Raw genomic sequence first — 27,775 nt, 5'->3', positions numbered from 1 at the left:
GCTGGGAATGGTCCACGCTTTAGCCATTTTATATCAGGAGGAGGACCTTCCGTGTGCTTGCTTCTGACAGGTGGAATAATGAGAGTTTTAATTTTATTCCCTATACGTTTCTGCGTTGTTTTGATTTGCCGTTAAAAACATGACTACTTCATAAAAGAAAAAGCTAACGCTGAAAAGGAAGCTAGTGAAGTTTATCTTCATAAACTTTCCCAGCCGGTAGGTATCCTGAATTTGCATTTTATTTAGCTGGTGGCCTCAAGAAGAATGGTGCTGCCCTGCCATCTAGTGGTCGCTTGGCAAAGGTGCCTTCCAACCAGCATTTCAATAAAGCCAAAATTTGTTTTACCAACTTCGGAAGAAGGCAACAAATGTACATTGTTCTGGGTAAAACTTTGACTTGGTTGAAGACTTATTGATACCAAACACAGATCAGGTTATTCTGTTTTATGGTAAAATCTCATCCTTTTGGCATCATCAAGGAACTCCACTTATGAACTCCACTCGAGGTTTAACTCTTAAGGAACTACATAAAAATTAAATGAACACTCTCACTGTTTCTTAAAAAAGAATATATTGGGATGCCTGGGTGGCTCAGTTGGTTAAGCAGCTGCCTTCGGCTCAGGTCATGATCCCGGCGTCCTGGGATCGAGTCCCACATCGGGCTCCTTGCTTATCAGGGAGCCTGCTTCTCCCTCTGCCTCTGCCTGCCATTCTGTCTGCCTGTGCTTGCTCTCTCTCTGACAAATAAATAAATAAAATCTTAAAAAAAAAAAGAATATATTGAACAAAACAACCTTTCCTTTAGAGCTTATGGTTTAAAGAAAATCAATATCACCAGGAAGAGCCCGGTTTAGTCATAGTTAATCAGTAAATCAGGGGCCTGGAGTAGCGGTTTCTTACGGTTACAACTTGTATGGTTTGCTAGGGCTGCTGTAATAACGCGCTACAAGCTCGGTGCTTGTAACAACTTCTGAACAACAGAAGTTTGTTGTCTCACAGTTTTGGAGGCTAGAAGTCCAAGATCAAAGTGTTGGCAGCATTGGTACCTCCCGATGGCTGTGAAGAAAGGATCTGTTCCACGCTTCTCTCTTTTTGGCTTGTGGTTGGCCATGTTCTCCCTGTGCCTCTTCACTTTATCTTCCTTCATATGTGTCTCTGTGTCCAAATATCCCCTTTTAATAAAAACACTGGTCGCATACTGGGTTAGTGCCCATGTAATGACCTCAGCTGAACTTGATTGCCCCTTAAAGGCCCTAGCTCCCAATAAGGTCACGTTCTGTGGTCGCGGAGGTTAGACTTCAATGTATGAATAGGGGTGAGGAGGCGGTGCACAATTCAGCCCTCATTTGGCTTCCCATCAGCTGAATCACAATTCTGTTTCAATGAACAACAAGCATGAGGGGAGTGATACAAAAGGGTGCCATTACTATTTCATAGGTGCCTTGGGTGGCAGTGGGTCAGGCGAGAATGGAAGGGGCATGACCAAGAGCTGGGAAAGACCCGTGGAGCATGATGGAGATGGGGATTGTTGACCTGACAGGCAATAGGGTGGGTAGTGTGGAAACCCATAGTGTGGAGTGAGGAGGGGAGGCGAACAGCTGGGCCAAGTCATGAAGGGGAAGTACATGGTCTGGCAGCAGGGTATGGGGGACCCATGCTGGGTATAAGAGAAAAGGCAGAGGGGGACCTTGAGCCAGTGAAGGTCCTGGGAGCAGCTTCACAGGGTTGTGATGAGGGAAGAGCTGAACCACTCAACTGCAGAATGTGCGTGTAATCCCTAAGCTGTGGACTCGGGCAGGATTGAGTTTTGCTGTTTTAGGCGCCATTGTGGCATGGACACACCTGGACTGGCACGATTGTGCTGTTCCCTATGAGTGCACTAGGCTCTGGGGAGTTCATCAGCAACTCAGACTGCTTCTGGGCGGCCTCAGTTTCTCTCAACCATCAATAGCAACCTGGGAGGGTCAATCTACTGGGCTTGGGTTTGTCCCCTCTGCTATAATAGTAATTTAACATCATGTGAGAGATCTCTGATATAATTCAATAATTTCCTAGGTTATTTGGGAAGTTAATTTGGAGGGTTTGGAGGGCTGGGAGTGTTCTAATGAGGTCTAATGAGATAAATCTTTGATGTAAACCTCTAAAATCTTGTAAGCATCTTTGAAATACATAAATTGTTATCGATTTAGCTTTATATAAAGCTTACACAAGATTTATAAACATATCCTGTCTGGTCATATCTAGGCAGATAGAGATTTTCTAAAACATGGAAATCACCTCATTCTATAGATTTGTACATCATAATGACAGTTAATAAAATGATATTCTAATTGAGTTTTCATTTTGTTGCTGAGTTTCCATTAAGGAGAAGAACTTGCAGAAGGAAAGCAAGAAAAACACCTTGGTTCTAAAAGATTAGAACATATTCAGCAAAATGAACACATCTATATAAATGGTATACAAATGGTCTTTTCTAGCTTTCCTGTGACCCATTATTAGAGATCTGATTAGCAGGTATTTCTGCAGTTAATTGATTCTGGAAAATTTAGCAAGCATTGCTCCTCTCTACCTCAAGAATCGCAAACTGCGCCGTTTATAAATACCAATATAACAATATCCTTTACATGTTTAAAATGCTTTGGGAGAAGTCTCTGTCAAATAAAAGAGTTTTGTGATGTATAAAACCTGATCTCAAATATTCATATGTAAAATACTGATGCCTGTTCTCAAAAAGATATTTTACTAAATTCACAAAGTATGCCAATATGTGAATTCCGTAATCCAAGTTTATGTGTTGGTTGTCTTCCTCTCCAGATCTACTTTCCATTATTTTCTACCCAGTCCTGGGCTGAGGGGGCCTGACCCATATGGACTGCTTCAAGATTTTCCTTTTCTTCCTGGCCTCGGGATGGGTCCAGCCAATGGAAGTTGGGGTTATCAGCAGAAGACCCATAGGTTCGAGGAGAATACAGGGAGATATTTATTCTCCTAGCTTCCTTCCTGCTGAATTCCTGACAGGGGTGCTCTGAACCTAACCAGAGACCATGGCTCCTGACAAGTGGTCACTTCCTTAGAGCTGCCCCCCAAATTCATGGGACTGTCCATCTTCATGCTTAGGAATAATTACTGCTTCCTAAGTTATAAACCCCAGGGAACTGTGCCATAAGATGTTACCTTCTGAAAACTCTACCACATATTTTAAGTAGTCCCTTTTATTACATTCTCCTCAAATTATCCAGTTCCCCCCAATCTTATTTTTGCCAAGATATTGAATAATATAATGTGTTTACTCGTTCCTTTGTGTGAACTAAGCATATGGCAGAAAATACTAACATACCATCTCTGTGAAACACTGGAGAGATTTTGTACTATAGAGCTGCTCTAGTCACACATCTCTTCTCCCTTTTCTTTTAGTAGAAATCAGTGCTCCAATTTCCAGTCAGCTGAGTCTCTCCTGAGGTCAGCTTAGCCACAGCCCATCAGGATTCAAGGGGTTATTCATACCTTGTTATTGTGTGGGTTGGACATTTTATACCCCCAAATGCAGCAGCCATCCTATGGAATATGTGAGCTAGAAAGATATTATTATTATTGAAAAAATACAAAGTTTTTTTCATTTGTGTCCTTGTCCCTCCCTTCAATAAGCAACTGGACTTCTCACCTTATTCTTTCATTACATATACACAGTCTGTCTCATTAAATGCTAGACCCTAGAAGCCAGAGATATGTTAGTCTCTTATAGTAGAAAATGTGTGTATATGATAGTGAATTGTGTCCCTTTAAAATTCATACATTGAAGTCCTAACCCAACAATGTGACTGTATTTGGAGATACGACTTTTAAGAGTTCAGTTCCACTGTAGTCTAAAAACATACTGTGTATTATTTCTAGTCTTTCAGATTTGTTAAGGTATACTTTTTAGCCCAGAATGTGGTCTGTCACAGTGAAAGGTCTATTCAAGCTTGAAAAGAATGTGTATTCTGCTTTTGTTTGACAGAATATTCCATAAATATCAACTAGATCAAATTGATAGTGTTGTTCAATTAAACTATATCCTTAACTGATTTTTTTTTTTTTTTTGCCTGCTTGGTCTATTAGTTATTGATGGGGATGTTGGAATCTCCAAGTGTAATAGTCCCTGATAATTTTCCTTGTTCTGAAATCAACTTTGTCCAAAATGAATATAAGTACTTTAGTTTAGTTTTGTTTTGTTTTTGATCAGTGTTATCACTGTATACCTTTCTACATACCTTTACTTTTAATCTGTCAGATTCTGTGCATTTAAAATAGTTTTCCTGGGGCACCTGGGTGGCTCAGTTGGTTAAACATCTGCATTTGGCCCAGGTCATGATCTCAGGATCCTGGGATCAAGCCCCCACGTTGGGCTCTCTGCTCAGCAGGAAGCCTGTTTCTCCTCCCTCTCCCTGCTTGTGCTTGCGTACAGGTGTGTTCTCTTGCTCGCTCTCTCTCTGTCAAATAAATAAATAAAATCTTAAAAAAAATAAAGTGGTTTTCCTGTTGATAACATATGGTTGGGTCTTATTTTTTTTTAATCCACTCTGACAATCTCTGTCTTTTAATTAGTGTAACTAGACCCATTCACCTTTAAAGTGATTATTGATGTAATTGGATTAATATCAGCCATGTTTGTAATTATTTTCTATTTTTTGTTAGAAGCATCTTTTACTACTTTCCCTGGGTTTAGTTGAGCATTTTTATTAATAAACAATTTTACTTCTTTTTTTTTAAAAAAGTGGTCTCCCTAGAATTTGCAATATACTATAATATTTATGGAGTTTAAAAACCACCACTATACATGTACAGATATATAGCAAGGACAAAATTGCAAAATGTTTAAATTTGAAGAATTTAAGTGAAGGGTGTATGAGTCTTTGCTGTTTGACTTTTTCCATTTTTTTAAAAGATTTTATTTATTTATATGACAGAGAGATCACAAGTAGGCAGAGGCAGGCAGAGAGAGAGGGGGCAGAAGGCTCACCGCTGAGCAGAGAGCCCGATGCGGGGCTCGATCCCAGGACCCTGAGATCAAGACCCGAGCCGAAGGCAGAGGCTTAACCCACTGAGCCACCTGAGGCACCCCAGACTTTTTCCATTTTTATTTATGTTTGAAATTTTTCAAAATAAAAATTTGGGGGGAAATGTTACTGTGCCATTGCCAGAGCCAGCCAGCCTGATCATTTTTTCCTTCTTGTAGTCAGTTTGCTTTTTACCCGAATGCTTAAAGTATTCTTTCTTTATCCTTAAAGTTGGATAACTTAACTTGGATACTTATAGCTGTCAAGTGTCCCTTAATAATGCAGTGTGCTTCTCCATCTAAAGACTTTTTTTTTTTGAACCATCTTTATTAAATCATCTGGCCCTGGGGCACCTGTAAGCATCTGCCTTTGGCTCAGGTCATGATTCTGGAGTCCCAGGATGGAGTCCAGGAGCCCTACATTGGGCTCCCTGCTCATCTGGGAATCTGCTTCTCCCTCTGCCCCTCACCCCGCTTGTGCTTGCTCACTTTCTCTCTTTCAAATAAATAAATAAAATCTTTAGAAAAAATAAAGCTTCTGCCCATTTTGGGGACACTGTGCATGTAGGACACAAATTATCCTCATGTTGGATCTTTTCTATCTTCTGTTTCTGTGGACTTCTCTGTGTTTCTTTAATTTCCTTTTCTTCAACTGCTTGTACTGTAATCATCTTAAGCTTTTCTCTTTACTTAATTGTCAGGAGTGTCTCTTCTATTCCTTGCTATTTGTAATTTAGTGTATGGTGGTGTTTGAACCTTCAATTTATATTTTTAAGTCTAATGTTCTCTGTTTTCTTTCTTTTGTTTCTGTTTACTCTGTTCTTTTTTTTTTTTAAGATTTTTTATTTATTTGACAGAGAGAGATCACAAGTAGACGGAGAGGCAGGCAGAGAGAGAGAGAGAGGGAAGCAGACTTCCTGCTGAGCAGAGAGCCCGATGTGGGACTCGATCCCAGGACCCTGAGATCATGACCTGAGCCGAAGGCAGCGGCTTAACCCACTGAGCCACCCAGGCGCCCCTGTTTACTCTGTTCTTGATGAGTCTTATTTTTAATTAGTATATATACAGTTCATATAAATAAAAAATTTCTTGCTATTTCTTTTAAAGATTTATTTATTTGAGAAAGAGAGAGTTGGGGGGAGGGGCAGAGAGAGAGTGAGAGAGAAACTTCTGCAGACTCTTTGGCCCAGCAAGGCACCCAACCTGGGGCTGATCCTAGGACACTAAGATCAGGACCTGAGCCAAAACCAAGAGTCAGATCCCTAACAGACTTCGCCACCCAGGCGCCCCTCTTGCTATTCATTTAAATATGTATTCTTGTAGATCATTTTCTTTATCAATCTCTGCATGGTTTCTTCCTTCCTTGACTCTCCCCCTTTTTTTCATTTTAATTGTTAAATGCACTGAACCATTGTTCTGCTTTTCACAATTTCAAGTAATAATCCACCCCTTTGAGGGATACTCTCAATTTTGGGTCCTTTCCCAATGGGAAATTAGACTCAGAGGGAAAGCGATGACCAAGAATAGGGGGGGAAAGAAAGAGTATCCCGCAATCAGTAACATTCAGATTTCCTTCAATTCAGAGATATGTAGGTTCTTCAATAAGATTTCAGGGTGATGGTGTGTTTAGGTGCCAAGCCATCCTCAACTTCTCCTCTGTGTTCCATAATCATCTGCTTCCCTCCTTGACATCAGGTTTTGAAGTTTATTACCTTACATTATCTTTGATTGTTGCCAATTATTAGTGATTTTTTGGAAGATGATTTAAAAAAATAAAAACTTATTTGGGGGACTTTTATTAAGAAGTAGGGAAAGGAAAATCTGTGGGATGGTCTTAATTCCCCCCGTTTAACTTAAAAGGCCATTACTCAGACAAACCATAAGAGACTCTCAATCTCACAAAATAAACTGAGGGTTGCCGGGGGTAGGGGGGTAGGGAGAGGGTGCTTGGGTTATGGACATTGAGAAAGGTATGTGCTATGGTGAGTGATGTGAAGTGTGTAAACCTGACGATTCACAGACCTGTACCCCTGGAGTAATAATACATTATATGTTAATTTTTTTAAAGGCTATTACTCTCCACTTAGTCATGTTTATATTTAAAAGCAGGTCACAGGAAGAGGGAAATAATTTTCAGAAGGAAAAAACCCAAATGTTTTGAGCTAGACAAAATCTCAGAAATCATCTACTTCTCAAGTTCACAGAGCCAGTTAATGACTGAGCTGGGACTACCTAAAGGTTTCCCGGTATTTTTTTTTTTCCATTTTCCTCTGTCTCACGAATGGGTAGAATTCTAGACATCAGAGAGGGAGAGAGAGAGACACACACACACACAGAGTAGTTTTCAAGCTTGTGACTTTCCTTCTCTACCTCTAATCATACTATATGCCTCTGAGACTTTGTTAAAGGCACCCTGTTGGCCCAGAAATTGGGTCTGTAACAATAACATTTTAAAAAGTACACACTGGATAAAGACTAGGGGAAAAGTGTTAGAAGTTTTCTTTTCCCTCTTCTCTCTAGTTTCAAAAAAGAAAGCCTCAACCAACCAAACAACCAACCAACCAAAAAAAAAAAAAATGCCACCAGAGGTATAAATCATTTTAGGGTATGAAACATTGTACAAGTGAGGAGTTTGATTTTCTGGGATGCGTCACCTCAAGTGCCATGACATAATGAGAACTGAGAAATGGTCCCTGTGAGAATTGTATTATGAGTATATGCCTTGGATTTTAATGTTGCCACTTGGAAAATGACTTCAAAAAAAATTAAAGGAAGATAGTTTAGTAGGAAAGGTAAAAACACAATCTTGCCTTGAATGTTATTACTCCCCAAAGGGTCAGACCTATTCGTGATCAGTGATGCATCTCAGATTGTACCCCATCTATTACAATAGACCTTTCCTCTTCTGAAAGGACAGCTATAAAACTGTCCCCAAACTTATTGGTCACTATCCACTGTCAAAACCAGGGGATTAAATATTTCTTAAGCTTCCCAGAAATGCAGAGTCCTAGGGCTTAAAGAGATTTTTGATCTTTGTTCTACAATGAGGACCTTAATTGTTCTGACTTAGGGACATCCAGAAATTAAACTTGACCCCTTGCTGCAAGAAAAAGACAGAAAGGAAGTAAAGTATTTTGTCAAAGTCCGTTGGGTATCAAAAGCTTAGAATTCATAAAGAATCTAGAATTGTTCATGTGGTAATATACTTCACATGAGGGAATTAAAAAATGATGGAAGTCTTTAGGTTCAGAAACATAAAACACAGGAGCAAGTGACTGACCCCTTGCACCCAAAAGGCCGCAAAGCATCATGGGAAAGAGGACAGGCTCTAAGATACCGACTTGGGGAAGTTATTTAATTATAAGCCCCAGTTGCTCATCTGTAAAGTACAGGTCATAATTGTAAGTATTCATAAGTTTATTACAAAGACTAAACAGGGTAATATGTGTAAAATGCTTGAATTAGATAAAGTACCCAATAAAAGTTTTCTGATATTATTTTCCCCTGGAGACTAGAGTTCACATTGCTTTAACTCTTGATTATATTTCTTGCAAGGGCCAGTCCAGCAATTTCTTATATCTTGCTCTTGTAAATATTAACAAAGGGAAACCTCTCTAAGGTGGAATCAGGTGGCTAGAAGGGGAAGCCTTACCATTCTGTGTTGGTTACAGGAAGAATTGTCAATTATAGACCCCAACAGAAGAATCACCAACAAGAAAGAACCATTAATTATAAGCCCCAGCAGAGAAAGATGTACATAGTATCTCCTAGGAGAACTTAACTATCTCTGCAACTCAGCCAATGAGAAATCATCATCACTCTGAACTCTTGCTCTTCCCCAGCAAACTTTTGGTCAAAACAACCCTTCCCAGCTTCCTCCTCCTTCCCCATAAAATAATGTTTCAGAAACTACTTCTGTCCTACTTTTGGATCCCCTGTTTAGGGTAGGATTATCCTAACTTCCAGCTCCTGAATGTCTAGCCAATGAGACCATTCCACCCCCCTAAACAGGCTGATTAGTTTAAGACTGGGCAGATGACCCAAATTAGGACAATGAGGTGAAATCCTGGGGCTTTTGCTAGATCTGTTGGGAAAGCAAAAACTGCTAACCTATTAGAGTATAAGTCTGGAAGTACCGGAGGTTACCGTAGGGAAAAGCCTGCCTGAAAATGGAATCGACACAGAGGAATGCAGAACTGAGAGAAGGAGACAGTTCTCTAATAGGATGTTTGAGTTCCTGGGTCCATCTACAACCGTAGACACATATATATGCACACTTTACAGTTTTATAAGCCAAAGAAAGTCTTTTGTCCTTAAGTCAGTTTGGATTGAGTTTCGGCCATTGTACTTGAAATCCTGATAAATAATCCTATCTGGGAAGAAATATGAATCAGGCAGTGCAATCTAATTGCTCAATTTCCCCCCCATATTCCCCCCCACCTTGTATTTACTGTCTTTATGCTTTGGTCTTCCTGTTTATTTTCTCATGGGAAAGAATCTGAAAATGTTTGTGCTTGATGCTACAGGGTGCATTTGCGTTGTTGTGTTATTTTTCTTAGATATTGACATATGAAGCCTCACATTTAGTCCTACAATGAAAGGCTTTGTTCTGTTAAAGGACTTTAGCTTTAGACAAGTAGGTGTGTCAAAATTAAAAGAAACATTGAAAATGTATCAACCAAATAATGTGTAACTCTTATTTGGATTCTAAATCAAACCAATAGTTTTTAAAGTAAACAATGATACAATTAGGGGAAACTGAACATTGGCTGGATATTTGTTATTCAGAAATGATTGTTAAAATATTTGTGTGTAATAATGCTAATGTGATTTTTAAAGAGTTTCTATCTTCTGGAGATAAGCATATAAATGTTTTTGGATGGAAAGATACAATATCTGAAATTTGCTTCAAAATATTCCAGTAGGAAAAAAAAATTCCAGTAGGAAAAGGGTGAGAGGAGAGGAGGTACAGATGAAACACGATTTGAGATAAGTTAATAATGGTTGAAGCTGGGGTGACGGGGTTGAGCATGGGGTTCACTATCCTATTTTAACTTAAGTTTGAAAGTTCCCAGAAATTTTTCAAAGTAATAAGTAGAAACTGCCAAGTATGCTATTTGTCTACCCAGAACCTATGCTCTCCTTCTCCCTTACAAACAGAACCCCTATATGGTTGAGGATGCAATATAACTGTCTAAATAAAAAAAAAAAAAAATTAATGATTTTTTTTCTTTTAGTCTACTTTGCAGATGTGAATGGCCTGTGGAAAGCAGAGAAGCCACTGGGTGTGGCTTCCAAAAAAACTTTTTAAAGATGGTGGCTCAGCTGGTAAGCGAGCCTGTTACCCTTGCCTCTTCTTTCTGCTGCCGTAGACCGAGATCTGAGGAAGGAACTAGGGGTCATCTTGCATCACAGGAAATCCCAAGGCCAGAATGCATGATGCTACGGATGGTGTCGTCAAAAGAAAGAAGGAATCTGGATAGTTGATGACTGTGGAGTTGCCACACCAGCTTGGGGATACTTTCTTTCTTTTTTTTTTTCCCCCAACAGGGAGAATTAACACTTTTTCTTAGTTTAAATTTGTATTTGCCCTTACAGAGGCTGTAAACTCTAGGAAGAGAAGGTCTCTGTCTTTAAGCTCACAAACTGGAGGGATTTTTTTTGAATTTTCTGGGGTGGTTTTTAGAATATTAGGGCGTGGACCCCACTTCCAGGGTGCCTGATTTCAAAGACTTGGGGTCCAGCGTAGGCATTGGAATTTGTAAAAGCTGTCCCTGGTGATTCTAACGTTGCCACCAGCCTGGACACCTACTGTTAGAGCTCACCATTTGATTCCCGGAGCGCGCGAGCCCCGGCCGGCCTGCAGCCGAGACTGGACGAGGGACCAGGATCATCCGAGACCGCCTGGACTGGGAGGAGCTGTGGGCTCCCGCAGACTTGCGCGTCAATCCCCCCCCAGCCCCGCCTTTTTCCCCGCCCCGCTGTGGCCCTTGAGGGCGCCGGAACTCCAGCAGCCCGCGTTCCGGGAGCGCCGAGGTGCGCCTGCGCGGCGCGGGGTCCCGGCGGGCACTTTGAATTTCGCTCGGGGAGTCTCTTATCCCGGGCTTCCGAGGCTGGGGTCTCGGCGGCTGGCGATCCTGTAGCGAGTGGCGCTTTGCTCCCGGACCCGCGGCAGGTTGGAATCTGAAGTTAGGGATCCTGCCCTTGGAGGCCGGCGGAGGCATTGTTTGGGTAGAATGGGGGCGCGGGGCCGCCAGGCCGAGCCGAGGGACTGCGCTCGTCTCCCCACCGCTCGGCTGGCTGGAGCTTTAGATCTGTCCTACCCTCGGAATGAATAACTGACTCCTTTCCTTCCCCTCCCTCTGCCTCTGTATCAGCTCCAAACCGTAAAGCTCCAGTCCCCCGCAGCCTGGGAGAAATGCTCACTTGGACTCGTTTCTTTGCCCTTACTGTGTGCTTTCTTTTTAATTCATGTGTATTTTACATTTTTAAAGAAAATTTCAGAGTTGTCTTTATATATTAGTCGTGCATTTGTCCCCCTAAGTCCCCTGTACCTTGGTTTGGGATGCATTGATTACAGAAGGCTCAAAGACAAGTCAGTATTGGACTCTAGTTAAAAACTGAATTTTGTAGAATTGGAAGAAATTGAGTTTTTGCACTTTCTTTTCAAGATATGATTTACTGGATCACATCTGTGGTCCACTTACTGGATCACATTACTGGATCAATACTGATAAATGCCAGTATTGGATTCTGAAAATAAACAGAAACTTGTCCTTTCTGTCTTTGTAAATGTTTATTTCTTTATTTTTTCTTCAGAGGCTTAAAGGATGGCCTCCTCAGATCTGGAACAATTATGCTCTCATATTAATGAAAAGATTAGCAATATTAAAAGAACTCTGTCACTAAGAAACTGTGGTAAGTAGAACAGATTCCACTGACATAGATGTAAAATGCATTTTAATTAATGTTCCACTTTGAATATCCCAAGCCTGGTTAAGTGAAAGGTAATTTTAACTTTCAAACAGTGGTTTTTTTTGAAGCACTCCAGCATTAATAGTTTGAATATAGCAGAGTACTAAAACGTAAGTTATATTGAACAATGACCTGAATATTAATTAGACTTAATGGCTTGTGTTTTTCTGAGATACACAAGATACAATAGGAAGATTTGAAGGTTATCTGGCATTTGTGGTGGTAAAGCTAGAGATACTGAAATGTAAGGGATAAAAATAGAAGTGGAAAAGACCCACAGGGGTAAAAATAGCCCATTATCCATCTAGCAGCTTGCTTTGCAGGAAGCTGATCTTTATATATGACTAGGAAACAACTGATTGAAAATGTCCAGTTTTTTAATGTCCAGAAACTTGGAGGTTGTAACCATCTTCCAGAATATTCAGAAGTGCTGAAAGAGGATGAGGCAATGACAGTGCAAAGAAATGGGTGATCCTTGTCAAGTCTGGGAAAATACTGTTTGCAAAAATTGTGAGCTCCTGAGTCTATACTAGGAGAGCTTAAGATTTATTTATAGGCAGAATTCTATTTGCTGGGAAAATTGTGAATTTCACTGTAGTTTGTACAATGAATTGATAATTTAAGACATTTTTGAAAATATGAAATTATAATGTTGAAATGCCCTTTTGAATTATACATGTCCTTCTAGGGACTTTTGTATTCTTCATTTCTTGTCGAGAACCTTCAGTAAAGGAACATCACCCATTGTACAATTTACGGCTTACTTTCTCTGTAGAAAGTGCAAGCTGAGGGGACTGTGGGTTCTACTCCTCCAGCTCTCTCATTTCACACATGACTCTCAGAAGTCAAGTCACTTGCTGAGCTCCCTAGCTCATGGTGGTCCGTTGGGACTACCGTTTTGTATCCTGATTCCCAGTCTAGTATTCTTTCTACTTCTGTGCCACTTTTATTGAATAACCCAAAAAGGACATCTAGATTTTTAATGTCTTGTTTAGCCTTCTCTTTCTAGGGGGCATGATTACTGTAGGATAAAGAGATAAAATTTAGAGACCTCTAAAACAACTAAACCTTGAATTCAAATGACCCCACCAAAGCATGAGGTTTGCCGAAGCAATGTGACCTATTAGATCACTACACACTAACTATCATTTGTATGTGGAGAGAATGATTTGTCTAAATAAGCTATTCCATAGCTTATTTATTTATTTATTTATTTTTAAAGATTTTATTTATTTGACAGAGATCACAAGTAGGCAGAGAGGCAGGTAGAGGGGTGGGGGGAAGCAGACTCCCCTCCGAGCAGAGAGCACAACGTGGGGCTCAATCCCAGGACCCTGAGATCATGACCTGAGCTGAAGGCAGAGGCTCAACCCACTGAGCCATCCAGGCGCCCGTCCATAGCTCATGTAATAGAGCTCACTCTGTTTGCCCTTATCTGTTTGCCACTCTAGCTGATGTAAGTTACTAAATCAGTAGACACGGCCCTAAAATGAGGCGACTAAAAGTTATTTGAAATGCAAGTGTGTCCAAACTAGATATTTAACTCCCTGAAATTAATCTTGATAGAGACATCTGTACTCTTAACTTACTTACTAATTTCTTTTAGTCTTTATGAACCTACTGTCATCAATTAACACTGATATTAGATATGAATTATTAGATATTAGATAATGATATGATTATGATATGATAATGATAATGATATTAGATAAGAATTATATATTGCTTGTCATGTTGATGAGGAATAGTAGTTAGCATTTACTGAGTATTTTACTAGATTCCAGGCACAATGTTCAACCTATCTTATATATATGTTGTTGCTTATCTTCACAGTAACCTTGAGGTAGGGGCCAGTGTCTCTGACTTTAGGTCTTAGACCTTCTGGCCATTTCACACTACAGCCTCCAGAATCTACAGATATGGTCGAATTGTGCTTTTCTTTATTTTTTTCCTCATCTCCCTAATAGTGTCTTTACTTACTTACATTTCATTGGTTATTAGAAGTAAAGATGGAAATACTTGATTATGAGGATATTTTTTCTTTTGTGCTTTTGATCTCATAAAAAAATTTTTTTTTTAATTTTTTATTTATTTGTCAGAGAGAGAGCACACAAGCAGGTAGAGGCGGATTGAGAAGCAGGCTTCCTGCCGAGCAAGGAGCCTGATGCGGGACTCGATCCCAGGACCCTGGGATCACGACCTGAGCCGAAGGCAGTGGCTTAACCGACTGAGCCACCCAGGCGTCCCTAAAAAAATTTTTTTATTACTACTTTTATTTCTAGGGAGGAGGAGACTCTGGTTTTCCCATTCTCAAATCTATGGAACTAAAGAGGGGTGCTGGAGGGGGTGTTGGGAGTATGAGAGCATGCTACTTTATAAACGCCTGATGTTTGTTTCTGTCAAAAACTCCAGGCTTATGACTAGCCTGTGACTTTTATGTTACTTTTTCTGTTTAATATGAATCTCAAACCCAAGTGCATCCCAAGCCACTACTACAAATTATAAAGAGAAACTCTCCCCCATCTTCCACATACCCTTGAGAGCCAGTCCAAAACAAAAGCTTCTCTCTCTGGCCAGTGACAGAATTTTGAGGAATGCAATTTCACTGAAGGTTTACCCCATGAATGAGTCTTCCTTGGGATTCTCACTTCCAACACCCTGTGCTTTGAGTTATCAAAGCCTTGGTTCTTGACTCCATTAAAACCAAATGTGTTGGGTTGCTGAGACTGGTAAACTCCTCTCTCCAGGTTTCCTCTGCACACCCAGTTGGGGCTGCTGTAGCATCAGCTCCCCCATATTGCCTGTCTGTGGGTCTGTCTTCATGCCGAAGCCATTGGAGATTTATCTTATTCTCAAGAAAGCTCAACTGTGGAAGGGTTGAGGGTAGAAGGGTTTTTTGTGTTTTTTTTTTTATCCAACATTTCTAGGTGTTTTATTATAGTGGAGGACTTTGCCAAAATCAAGGGACTCGGGGGACACTTTGTACTTACCTCTCCCTTCCTTCACTACCATATTACTTAGAAATGAGGTCTTAAGATTATCCATGGAGGGCACCTGGGTGACTCAGTGGGTTAAAGCCTCTGCCTTCAGCTCAGGTCATGATCCCAGGGTCCTGGGATCGAGCCCTGCACCTGGCTCTCTGCTCAGCAGGGAGCCTACTTCCCCCTCTCTCTCTGCCTGCCTCTCTGCCTACTTGTGATCTCTGTCTGTCAAATAAATAAATAAAATCTTAAAAAAAAAAAAAAAAGATTAACCATGGAGACAAGTTCTAGAACCTGAAACAGTAGTCCTTTCTCCTCCCCACAAGTGTCTCTCTAAGGTAAACTCTGGCCCAAGAGTTTAATTGGGTACGATTGAGAAGAGTACAGTGTGCTAATACTTTTCTGTATACTTGATTTTTCATTATCTCTTTGTCTACTAATAGGTCAGGAACCTGCCTTGAGGACTATGTTAGATAAAATAGGAGATGAGATCATTGTAGTAAATGAACTTCTAAATAAGTTGGAATTGGAGATTCAGTATCAAGAACAAACCAACCATTCACTCAAGGTAATGTTTTTCTAATGAAGAAACGAAAGGGCAATAAATACAAACTGCCTAATCCCCAGGGAATTCTGAAGGATTCTTTACATTCCAAATGTTCTTAGCTGTAAATTATTATTAATGGTATACACTGTATCTTCTTAGTATAAAGGACTCCAGAGCTCCTCAGGTGTTTGTTTCTTTATGTTGGTAGCCAGTGAAATTGAACTGTACTGAAAAGGAAGATTTCCTAAATAAATCTTGGTAGCATTAATTTAAATGAATGATCTGATAGAGTGATGTGGAAGGAACACCTAGCCTGGGGTGAGGAGATGCAGATTCTCGTCCTGGCTGCCCTCAGCACCCTCTGCCACCCTGAGAAAGCCCTTTTACCTCTTTGGGTCTTGTGGTCAACCTTTGGAAAATAATGGGTCATACTGAACTATTTCTTAGGTCCCTTCTATTCTGCATTTCTCTGTTCTATAAAGCGTGATATAAGGATTCTCAAGTACAGGAAAATTTGAGTCTCATTCATACCCCATTTTGTTTTAAATAAGCTTTCTAACTGACTAAGCTAATGAAAGTGCTTGTGTACTTCTGGGAAAATACACAACCTGTACATAGTTACCTCGTGCTGTTGGAGCTGTTGGTGGGTTCCCTGAGATTGAATGAGGTGGCCTCTATGGTCCCATTCAGCCTTATAATCCTTAATTTTTTTCATTTAAAATAATCCGCTTTTCAACTATAGGAATGGGCATGAATCCTACTACTGTTGAAATGAAATTAGTGGCTATGAATATCATTCAGCTCTTAGAAAGAAAGATGTTTTATAAATTCAAAACAGAAACCAATAGTGGTTTCAGTTCTAACCTATCCAGGAGTGCCCAGAGTTAAGTGTGGGCCTAGAGAATGTTACGTTCAGAATTGAAGGCTATTGAGAATTTTCATTCATCTTACGATTGAGAATCAGAAGACAGCAATCCAAAGGTGTTGAGTATTTTTCTTATTAAATTTGCATGAGTTCATAGCCTCAAGTTCTAGTGAAAGGTAAAGACAAAACAAAAGCAAAGCAGTCATAACCCAGTGGAAATTTCCATTAAGCCAGGGTATGTGGGTGTCAGCGATGCTGGTTGTTCTGAGGAGCGTCTCGGACGTGTGCTCCAGCCACGCACCATCCTTCTGGCGCTGCTGTACAGATAACACCGGGGAATGTTTGTTAAGTCGACAAAAGCAATTTACCAGAATGACAAACGAAAATCCTTCATGCATTTTTTAGTTGCTCTCCAAGGTGACATGTAATGTGCTGTAATGTGATTATAACAGTTGTTCTCTGAAAACCAGTAGAGAAAGCTACTGTATTGCCATCCAAAACCAGCTCTGGAAACCAGAGGGTTTTTAAAAAAATATTGCTATAGTCAGTGTTTTCCCATCTCCTCTGTGTTCTGAACACTCCCAGTCATTGTCATTGCGGTTGTGATTGTGCTCTTTACAATGTCTTAAAACACACGCAGGTGGGACAGACGCTTGGGAGCATTTTTTTTTTTAATTTTAGGAACTCTATGAATCCCTTGAAGAGGATTATAAAGACGTGGAGCATCTCAAAGAAAACATTCCTCCCCATTTGCCTCAAGTAACAGTAAGCCAGAACTTGTAAGTGTATTTATAATTATTCTTACTATCTGCATTTATCAAACTCTTCAACACCTCAGCTCTTTGCTTTCTTATGGACTTGTGGTTTTGTTAGTGTTTGTTAATTTTCTTGACATTTACCCTAGAAATAGTTATCCTGCTGCCTCCACAGAAATCGTCACGCCCCTTTCCCATGGGCAAGCATCCGCGAGGCTCTCTTTTCCCACTTTGTCTTGTTTCTTTACCTCAGACCAGAGTTTGTCAACCTCGGCCATCTTAAGCCAGATGATTCCTTGTTGTGAGGACAGTGAGGAGGTTCAGTAGCATGCCTGATCTCCGTCTACCAACTACATGTCAGGGGCAACCCCCATCCCCCCACCCACACCCATGCCCAGTTGTGACAGTGAAAAAATGTCTCCTCACATTGCCATGTGTTCTCTGGGGGACAGACTCTCCCCGATCCTTGAGAACCACTGTCTTAGGGCAAAAATAAGCTTAATGAAGTTCCCATCTTAAAAACAGCCAAAGGAACAAAACACTTAGCTTTGCTTCCCTCCCCCACAACTAGTGTCCCCTGTGTGTCCCCCACCAGTATGTGTTTGCGCCTCCCCTTTTCCCCAGAGCCCCTCCGCCTGTCCCTGGGCTGCTAGTACCACCACACTTAGGAAGCTGACCCAGAAATTCCCCTGCAGCCCTGATCCTTCTTTCCAGATTGTATTTCGCTATCTCTTTGTTTCTGAAACGCTGTGTTCTGCTCTGCCCCAGTGCTCCGTTGTCATCCCGCATCTCTGACTTGGCTGCCTCCCGTTTCTCTGCCCTCCTTTAAATTACTGGCGTCTCCTAAGGCTGTGTTTGGCTCACGCTTCCTTTCCACCATAGTCAGTGCTCTCAAATGTCCCAACTCCAGCCTTGACATGACCTCTGCTGCTTGCCAGGAACCTAGCACATGAGCTGTTCCCTCCAGCTCTGCATGTCTGAGGCCAAACCAACCAGTTCCTTGTTACCAACCCATCATGCCTGCTGTCTTCCTCCCATCCGCTGGACAGGAGCTGGGTACCTTCCGCCTGTCTTTCTCTCTGTAGCCCTCAGCCATGCACGCTGCCTCTGGGGGGCTTGTCTGTCCCAGCCCTCCCTTGTGTTCTCATCGGCTGGCTCTGAGTGCGATCTCCCATCATCACGTGTCTCTGTGATTTGAGAGCTCCTGTGCTTTGTCCTTCCGTGGTTCTACTGCTCCCCCTCTCCAGGCATCTGCCACCAAAGTTACATTTCTAAAAGGGGGTTCCAAGGGTGTAAAAACATACCATGCGTAATATAAAAATTTTTAACTTCTGAAATGTATCATATATATCCAGAAAAGTGACTAACCATTATTTGTGCAAATTGAAGAAGAATTAAACAAACATCGGTATATCTAACTTTCAGATTAAGAAATACGATATTACCTGTACCTCACAACCCTTCTTCTCTTGCAGATCTTTCCTTTATCAAAGAGGTAGCCATCCTGCTGTTTGTGATAATCATACTCTTGCATATGTGTTTCTATAAACATGATGCTGCTTAAATTTGAAAAACTGAAAGGAAGGCACGAGCCTTGCCGTGTGGGAGATGAGCCACATTACTGCGGATGGTTGAAGTTCTCTAGAAAAAGATAAGCTCCACAGAGTGCCTGGCATGGTCAGGCTCCCCTGCAGTTTCCCTGCACGAAGAGAAAATGGTGGGCGAGGTCATGAATGAAAGCTCAGAGCAGAGGTCATCACAGGACATCTGCCAGGATTGTGCCATGGGCTGGACATCAGACATCCAGCAGGAATATGGCTTGGGGAATAGGAGGAATTTTCTTCTCCTGACCTCACTGTGGCTTAGTTTCAGCTTTCAGCCAAGGTCATAGCAGAACCTTTCTGTGTAGCTTGAAATGGTTCTTTTCAGCTGACAGTCACAGCAGGGCATGAAGGAAAAAATCAGGAGTTTCCTTAGCATCTGGTAAAGACAAGCAAGTACAGCCAAGAGTCAGCCAGGCTCACCATGAAGTCTCATGTTAACACTCATGGAAGGTTGATGGTACCATAGCATTGGCCATCTTCATCTTGACAACCTACAGTATGTCCATCTGCAGTCATGGTGCCTCAGTCGGGCCTGGTTGCCTCATGTCTGGTGCTCAGCTGTCATCTTGGGGTCTCACCTTCCTGTGTTTCTGGGATTCCCTTCACTTGCTCTTGGGTTGGATCTGCTCTGTCTCCTGTCTCCCATTTCTTTTTTGGAGTAGTCGAGCCAGCATGGCTTCACTTGCTGCTGCCAACAAGGGTCTGTTCCTTCCCTGGCAGCGAAATCACCCAGAGCTACAGCCTATTTCTAGACTCTTAGCTAGTGGGGTAGGAGCTATATTAGGCTTCTCACTGGCTCTAAAAATTAGGTAGGACTGAATCCAAAAGTTCCATGCTCATTGCTGGCAACTAAAATGAATCTGCAACAGGCAGAGACTGATACTAGCAACCAGTGGGATAAACTAGAAAAATAGAAGTATAAGAAGATTAATGTTTCTATGTTCAGAATTACGGAGTCAGGAGGAGAAGCTGTTTAGAGGTTAAGATAAATTCGACTTGACACATACTGACTTTGAGAAGCCAGTGGGATAACTGATGAAGATGTTTAGCCTAGGTACAGCATACACCCATGTTTTGGGTGTATAAATATAATTCTACTACTAAAGATTTGGGACTTCTTTTTTCAGTGTTCTCTTCACTATTCAGATCTTCGTGAACAATAGGAGAAGGGGCAGCAAGAAAATTTTGGATAGGGGCGCCTGGGTGGCTCAGTGGGTTGAGGCCTCTGCCTTCGGCTCAGGTCATGATCTCAGGGTCCTGGGTTCAAGCCCCGCATTGGGCTCTCTGCTCGGCGGGGAGCCTGCTTCCTCCTTTTTCTCTGCCTGCCTCTCTGCCTACTTGTGATCTCTGTCGGTCAAATAAATGAATAAAATCTTTAAAAAAAATTTTTTTGGCTATACAATTATAATAAGATGAATCTTGTATTTGTTAGCGGATTGTTTTCAGTTGGGAAAACTTCCTAGTGTGCTGTGAAATTCTGATGATCGCTTGTACCTCTATGCATCTCTGTCTGCAGTGCTAATGTCTCAGATCTTGACCCTGAGGAACCAGTCAAAGTTGAAGAAACCGCAGCCACAAAGAAGCCCCCAAAAGAACAAAGAAGTATAAAAGAAATGCCGTTTATAACTTCTGATGAATTTAATGGCATTCCAGCGTAAGTATTTAAGATAAAATTTTAACCTTCAACTCTTTAGGTCAACATACGTGATTGTTTACATCCTAAAGCCTGATTATATTCACAGCGTGCTGTGTTCAAATATTGATCTTTTCTCAACTAGTCTTACCTCAGACAATGAAAATGCAGGAAATCTTTAGTTGAAGATGCTTAAAATCATGGTTTTTATTTGGTCTAGAGCTCTTCAGAGCAAGATCTAGAGATGGGTCAGGGTATTGCTGAGTCCTCTCTAGGACCGTTTTGTGGTCCAGATTTATCCAGTTACATTTTAAAAGTAACTGTTTTGGGGTGTCTGGGTGGCTCAGTTGGTTAAGTGTCCATATCTTGTTTTCGGCTCAGGTCATGATCTCAGGGTTGTGAGATCAAGCCCTGTGTCGGGCTCCACACTTAGCTTCAAGTCTGCTTGTCCCTCTCCCTCTTCCCACTTGTGCTCTCTTGCACTCCCTCTCTCAAATAAATAAACAAAATCTTTTTTTTTTTTTTAAGATTTTATTTATTTATTTCACAGAGAGAGATCACAAGTAGGCAGAGAGGCAGGCAGAGAGAGAGAGAGAGAGAGAGAGAGAGGAGGAAGCAGGCTCTCCACCGAGCAGAGAGCCCGATGCGGGACTCGATCCCAGGACCCCGAGATCATGACCTGAGCCGAAGGCAGCGGCCTAACCCACTGAGCCACCCAGGTGCCCCAATAAACAAAATCTTAAAAAAGAAAAAAGTAGCTTCAGTTTTGGTGTAATTTTAAGGAACGTGTGCTGTATAGCTTTGAGAATTAGAATGGCAAATGTTGTGTGTGTTTGGTTTCCATTTGTTCTTCAACTTATGCCACACATATGTTTGAGTGTGTGTTCTGTTCCGGCCTGTGGGTCACTGAGAACAGTGCAGGGGTGAGTAAGACAAGATTCCTTCCCTGGAAGGAGGTCTGCTTTGCTCTTTATAGAAGACAGTAATGGAGAGCCCATGATGGAAACTCCTGTTTGTTTGTTTAAAGATTTATTTATTTATTTTAGAGGGGTGGGGGAGAGAGAAAGATCCAGACTCCCCACTGAGCACAGAGCCCCATGCAGGGCTCCACGTGGGGCTTAATCTCATGACCCTGAGATCACAGCCTTAACCGACTGAGCCACCCAAGTGCCCCTGGAAACTTGTGTTTTTAAACACTCATCGTTCCAGGGCTTTGCTTAACTTCTTGGCTTTATATTGTTGCATATCGTATTATGCTTTCATTTTACAAATAACAGCTTGTTAGAAAATGTTGTCAGAAAAAAATTTACCTGTCGTTCTACCACCCAGATAAGATGGAGTATTTCCTTTCAGATTTTAATTTCGCATGTATAATAGGTTGTTTCTGATTGTCATTAAAACAATGTAGTTATACTGTTAATAGAGTTTACTTGCTTTTTTTATTATGAGCATTTTGCCATTGTTAACTATTATTGTAAACTTGGATTTATTAGTTGTGTTAGATTTCCTTAAAATAAGACTGACCTTTCTCTTTAATCTTTTTTTTTTTTTTTTTTGGTCAGTCATTTATTTTATGATAGCTTTATTTTCATGAAAATTCTGTTTGATGCTATTCAATTTTTTAAACTGTTATTTTTGTTGCTCATGGCTGAGCTAAAGAAAGAACCAAATGTCTGTGAGGAACAGCGGAGTAGATGGGCTTTTATAAAATGCTTCCGTGAAGAGACGAAGGAAATTAGGATAGTCATGGTAGAGTATTCATTTTTAAACTAAGGAGTTATTTACTGACTGAGAGAACTTAGATGATTGGGGTAAGGAAGAACGTATTCCAAGCATTGGGCTTTTCTTTATTTTATCTTTAAAACATTAATACTGAGAGTAGAGTTAAGATTGAGAACATTGACAGAGGTGGGGGTGGGCACTGAGGAAATTAAGATAATAGTTCAGAAGATTTAAAGGAATTGCTTTGTGGGGAGCTATAGGGTCAACAGTTTGTAGGAATTATAGTTACAAACAGAAGCAAAAATGAATACAGAAAAAAAGAGAATAGGGGCTCGTGGGTAGCTCAGTTGGTTAAGGCTCTGCCTTTGGCTCAGGTCATGTTGTTGGGGTCCTGGGATCGAGTTCCGCATCAGGCTCCCTGTGCAGGGGAAGTCTGCTTCTCCTTCTCCCTCTGCCTGCCACTCCCCCTGCTTGTAGGTGCGCACTCAGCTTTCTCTCCCTCTCTCAAATAAATAAAATTCTTAAATAAAAGAAAAGAAGAGAGTAGTGAAAATGAATGTTTTTTTTGCTAATATATTATTATTAATATATTATTTGTATTATATTATTTATATTTTATTATTTACATATTAATATGTTGTATTGTTTATATTATATTAATATATAATTATTATATATAATTATAATATGTGTTATTTCCTATTATAGAAGTTTTGATTAGGAAGAGAGGTGAAGGGCAGCGTTTCACATACTGAATCCACAGTTTGTTGAAGGGGAAAATTGAGGCTAGTGATTGGGTTTTGTTTTTGGTGTGTGCAGAGAAATCGAGTCTCCTGTTTCAGCCTTATTCTAAGACTGTACGGTGACTGGGAGGATGGCAAGAGGAAGATGGAATTGGAAGAGTGGATTTAGCTGCACACTGGCTCTGACCTGCAACTCACCCCCAGACCCTTTCCTCTGCCATGCTGCACTATTGGCCCTCTGTCCTAATTGTTCTCACCATCTTTGTTGTGGTCTTTGTTTTTCATCTTTCCTTCCCCTCCTCCCCTTTCTTTCTCAGAACAGATAAGTTAGCAGAAAACCAGAGTGGTATAGTTATGTAAGCTACTTAATATATATATGTATATATATACATATATATATATATGTATATATATATATATTTAAAATATTTTATTTATTTATTTGCCAGATCACAAGTAGGCAGAGAGAGAGGGGGAAGCAAGCTCCCCGCTGAGCTGAGAGCCCGATGCGGGGCTCGATCCCAGGACACTGGGATCATGACCTGAGCTGAAAGCAGAGGCTTTAATCCACTGAGCCACCCAGGCACCCCTATTTATATATATTTTTAAAGATTTTATTTATTTATTTGATAGAAAGAGAGGGAACACAAGCAAGGGCAGAGGGAGAGGGAGAGGGAGAAGCAGGCTTCCCACTGACCAGGGAGCCCGATGCAGGGCTCGATCCCAGGACGCTGGGATCGTGACCCTAGCCAAAGGCAGACACTTAACAACTGAACCACCCAGGTGTCCCTTTACTTAATATTTAAGTTTTTCTTTCCCTTGCTCACAAACATTTAAAGATGTTTAAATAAACTTCTCTCTTGCGGTTAACCAGCAAGAGACCCTGTTTTAAATTGTAGTATTTGAGACCCTTTTTTAAATTGTAGTATTAAGTCTGAGTATTAAGGCAGTATTAAGTATTAAGGCAGAGAGTGGAGATGAATACATCCAGATATAAATAGAGAAGTTAAGCAACCGATACTCTGTGTTTCTATTTAATTTTTCAGCTATTGAGATATGTTTATTTGGAAGTTGATATACATTTTTTAAAAATATTTATTTATTTATTTTGGTGGGGGCTGGGGGCAAGGGGAAAGGGAGAGAAAAAATCGCCAGCAGACTCCATGCTAAACGTGGATCTGGACACTGGGCTCCATCTCACGACCCTGAGATAATGACCTGAGCTTAAACCAAGAGTTGGACGCTCAACCAAGTGAGCCACACAAGTGCCTATACATATGTATGTATTTTTATGAAAAGTTCTAATAGCTTTGCTTCTGTATAAAGTCATCATACATAAACACTTTTCAAAGAAAAAATAATTTTGTATAATGATTCTTTAAAAATTAATCACATACTTATTTGCAGGTACATGAAATCTCGCTTAACCTATTGTCAAATTAATGATGTTATTAAAGAAATCAACAAGGCAGTGGTTAGTAAATACAAGATCCTACATCAACCAAAAAAGTCCATGAGTTCCGTGGCCAGAAATCTCTACCACAGATTTCTTGACGAAGAAACAAAAGATACCAAAGGTAAAAATGATAGCTTATATATGTGTGCATGTTTGGAGTGCAGCTAAATCGTGAGAAACAAGGTGAATTCTAGAAAATTCTGAATCTAGAGAGGTAGTTCTCAACCAGGAGTGGTTTTCCCAGTAAGGCACTTTTTCTCCATTGCTGGAGATAATTCAGGTTGTTACAGCTAGGGCTGGGCTGCCACTGGCGTCCGGAGACTAAAAGCACAGTTGAGTACAGTGCACAAGAACACTGCCACGGAAAGAAATACCTAGCTCCAGGTGTCTCCAGTTCCGAGGCGGAGAAACACTGCTTTAGAGTCTATTATAAAGCTCTACCCAGTGTTTTCAGAATTGGAGTAGTAATGAAAACACTTACCACGTGCCAGATAGTGTACTGAGAGCTCTAGTCCTCACATCTTACGAGCTATGTGCAGTTACCCCATTTTGCAGATGAGGCAGAGAAAGCGTCCCGTTCTTGTCTGAGGTCAGCCAGTTAAGGGATGGAGTTGCCAGTGATTTCATTCTCTTAACCACTATCCCATATTTCTTCTTGAAAAGTCAGTTGTTCAGAAGATAATCAGCAGACAGCTAGTAATACGATAAGCAGGGCTACATTTCTAGAATGCTTCGCTAAACATCACGCAACTTCAGGTGAGAGAATACTGATAATTTCAGCGAGAATACCTGTTCTCAACTTTGGGTGCCTAATGATAGTAAAAATGATCCATGTTATTCATGGTCACAATGTAAGCCCTTTAAATCTCATCCTGAAAGTTGTCCTTACGAAAAGTAGTACTAATATCTTTCTTTTCAGGTCATTATTTCATAGTGGAAGCTGACATAAAGGAGTTCACAGCTTTGAAAGCTGACAAGCGGTTTCACGTGATACTGAATATCTTACGACACTGCCGGAGGCTCTCAGAGGTCCGCGGGGGAGGCCTTACCCGATACGTCATAACTTGAAGCCCGTGTGATCTTTTGAACTGGCCAAATATGGGGTGTAGGCCACTCCCGTGGTTTCCTTATATGTAATTTCTTTATAAATGATTTCTTTGGCTTTTTCATTTTCTTTTCTAGCTTCCTATAAAAACAAAAGTTTTTAGGAGGTAAAGCATATATATTTTAAAATTCACTTTCTTTCAGAATGTATTTAACCCCCTACCAGATGAACCTCTGTGCTAGGCATATAATGGAACTAAAAAATATTCATGGTTAATTTTTGTGTTTAGTGACAGTGCTGTAGACCTCAATAAGATAGATGCACATGTGATAATGGAAGAAAAAGTTCAAGAAGATAAGGTCAAAGGTACCCAGGCTTGCTTTCTTTTTTTCTTTTTTTAAAGTAGGCTCCACACCCAGCATGGAGCTCAGTGCAAGGCTTGAACTCACAACTCTGAGATCAAGACCTGAGCTGAGACCAAGAGTCAGATACTTAACCAACTAAGCCACTCAGGTGCTTCAGTGATACCCAGGCTCTTTAGAATTAAAGGTTGTTAATGTCAAATTTCTATCAATGGCATTTTTCAGTCTACAGGCGAAGTTGGATTTATAGGCAGCCCCCCTCCATGGGATGATTCTGCTTCCCCATGTGTTGTTAGGGAATAGCTTACCTGAAATGCATTTGGTATAGACCAATCCACAAACATCAACTATAATGAAATTGTAATAAAAATATACTGAGATGAAAACGATGATAAAATAACACGTAAGCGGTTTGATAGTTGTCGTGGAAAATGGGTGGTTGGATTGCCAGAATTGTGGATGTTTCTCTTGTGCACTTATGGAGACTGGCTATGTGTGTTTTAGTCAGTGTTCTCCAGAGATACAGAGCCAATAGGAGACAGATATATGGAGAGAGAGAGAGAGACGTTATGACAAATCGGTTGAGAAGTCCCTCGATCTGCCGTCTGCCAGCTGGAGACTGAGGAAAGCCGTGTGTAACTCAGTCCCGAGTCCGAAGGCCTGAGAAGCAGAGAAAATGAGATGTGGCTCCAGCAGTGAGGTGGGAAAAAGAAGTGAATTCCTCCTCCTTCCACCTTTTCTTGTATTCGGGTCGTGCACAGATTGGATGATGCCCACACACACTGGGGAGGGCAGTCTATCGAGTCCACAGATTCAAATGCTCATCCCTTCTGGAAACGCCCCCTCAGAGGCATCCAGAAACAAGGTTTAGTGTGGGCACCCTGTGGCCAGTCCAGGTGACACATAAAGTGAACTCTCTTAGTCTCTGTGCCATCTGCTGGGTAGATGGATCCTAGTAGCCCAGTGAAAAACCATCTAGGCCTGGTGGCCTGGTTAATACACTCCCTGTGAGGACCACAGAGTTTATTATAGGCACTACTTACTGTCATCCTTTCTTCCTCCCTAATTTAAATGGAGATGTGTTTAATCTTTCATGTCTTGCTTTAAATAAAAATAATGGCATTATTCTTTAAGTCTTACTTGATTTCTCTCTATATATTGTTATTTTCTATAAAAGACCATTTTATCTGCTTGAAATATTCTTGAAACTCATAGTGAACAACTGTCCATAAATGTGTCTAACTCTCGTAGAATGGATACTGAGGAAAGCAATTAGTTTCTATTTTAATCATTAGCACATAATCAGTTTGTTACATTAATTTGGGCACACATTGGTAGACTTGTATTCATCAAAGAATAATATAGACATTAATTTTCAAACAAGAACTAATCTCTTGGGATGCCTGGGTGGCTCAGTCATTGGACGTCTGCCTTCGGCTCAGGTCATGATCCCAGGGTTCTGGGATCGAGCCCCAAATCAGGCTCCCTGCTCAGCAGGGAGTCTGCTTCTCCCTCTCCAACTCCCCGTGCTTGTGTTCCTGCTCTTGCTGTCTCTCTCCGTCAAATAAATAAATAAAATCTTTAGGAAAAAAAAAACTAATCTCCGTTACATGAACTTTATTTTCAAGCCAATAACAGGGTTGTTCTACTTCCTCATTTTTGTAAATGACACCTTTAAAGATCTATGTTTGGATGCATCTCGCGGTCCTGGGGCTCTGCCCTCAGGTGTACCCCTCGCCCTTCGCTCTCCAGCTTCTCTACAGTAGCTGGCAGCCTTAAGCCCCCTTCCTCGGTGGTCCATGGTCCCCACGGCATAACTTTGGGAGAACTGCCCCTTCTGCTGCAGATCCTGAAGCCTGTCAGGGATGGATTCCGGCTGGCTGTCACCAGCTGGGTGCCACTAAGCCTGAGGCCTGGCTTCACACTTTGTCCTACCAGCCTGTGGGCCCTGGGAGGAAGAGGGCTGGGTGCAGATACCCAGAGCCTTGCTCAGGCTTCTAGACTTGAGATACTAATTTTTAAAGATTTTATTTATTTATTTGAGAGAGAGAC

At 41.1% G+C, this 27,775-nt stretch overlaps 1 protein-coding gene and 1 long non-coding RNA gene across 3 annotated transcripts; one reads left to right on the top strand and one right to left on the bottom strand.

The window, feature by feature from the left end:
* The first annotated feature begins 250 nt into the window (after positions 1-250).
* SKA1 (spindle and kinetochore associated complex subunit 1) lies at positions 251-26,862 on the top strand. Of its 2 annotated transcripts, XM_047698235.1 has the most exons (8): positions 251-433; positions 10,273-10,363; positions 11,854-11,953; positions 15,435-15,559; positions 17,085-17,182; positions 20,279-20,416; positions 24,268-24,437; positions 25,236-26,862. In XM_047698235.1, exons 3-8 carry the CDS (start codon positions 11,866-11,868, stop codon positions 25,382-25,384), a joined length of 768 nt encoding a protein of 255 aa, XP_047554191.1. In that variant the 5' UTR covers positions 251-433; positions 10,273-10,363; positions 11,854-11,865; the 3' UTR covers positions 25,385-26,862. The 2 variants fall into 2 exon arrangements, with proteins under 2 accessions (XP_047554191.1, XP_047554190.1); XM_047698234.1 differs by lacking the exons at positions 251-433; positions 10,273-10,363 and adding an exon at positions 11,058-11,210 and having other exon boundaries at positions 11,855-11,953.
* On the bottom strand, positions 1,859-16,820 carry LOC125082513 (uncharacterized). Its single transcript, XR_007121997.1, has 3 exons — positions 16,686-16,820; positions 8,818-8,822; positions 1,859-1,868 (listed from the first exon to the last, which is right to left on the bottom strand). It is a non-coding gene; the product is annotated as an uncharacterized LOC125082513 (long non-coding RNA).
* Positions 26,863-27,775: the final 913 nt, after the last annotated feature.

Source organism: Lutra lutra, chromosome 12, assembly GCF_902655055.1.
Source record: "Lutra lutra chromosome 12, mLutLut1.2, whole genome shotgun sequence".
NCBI lineage: Eukaryota > Metazoa > Chordata > Mammalia > Carnivora > Mustelidae > Lutra > Lutra lutra.
The sequence above is the reverse complement of the archived record's forward strand: the minus strand, read 5'-3'. Positions and strand labels throughout refer to the sequence as shown.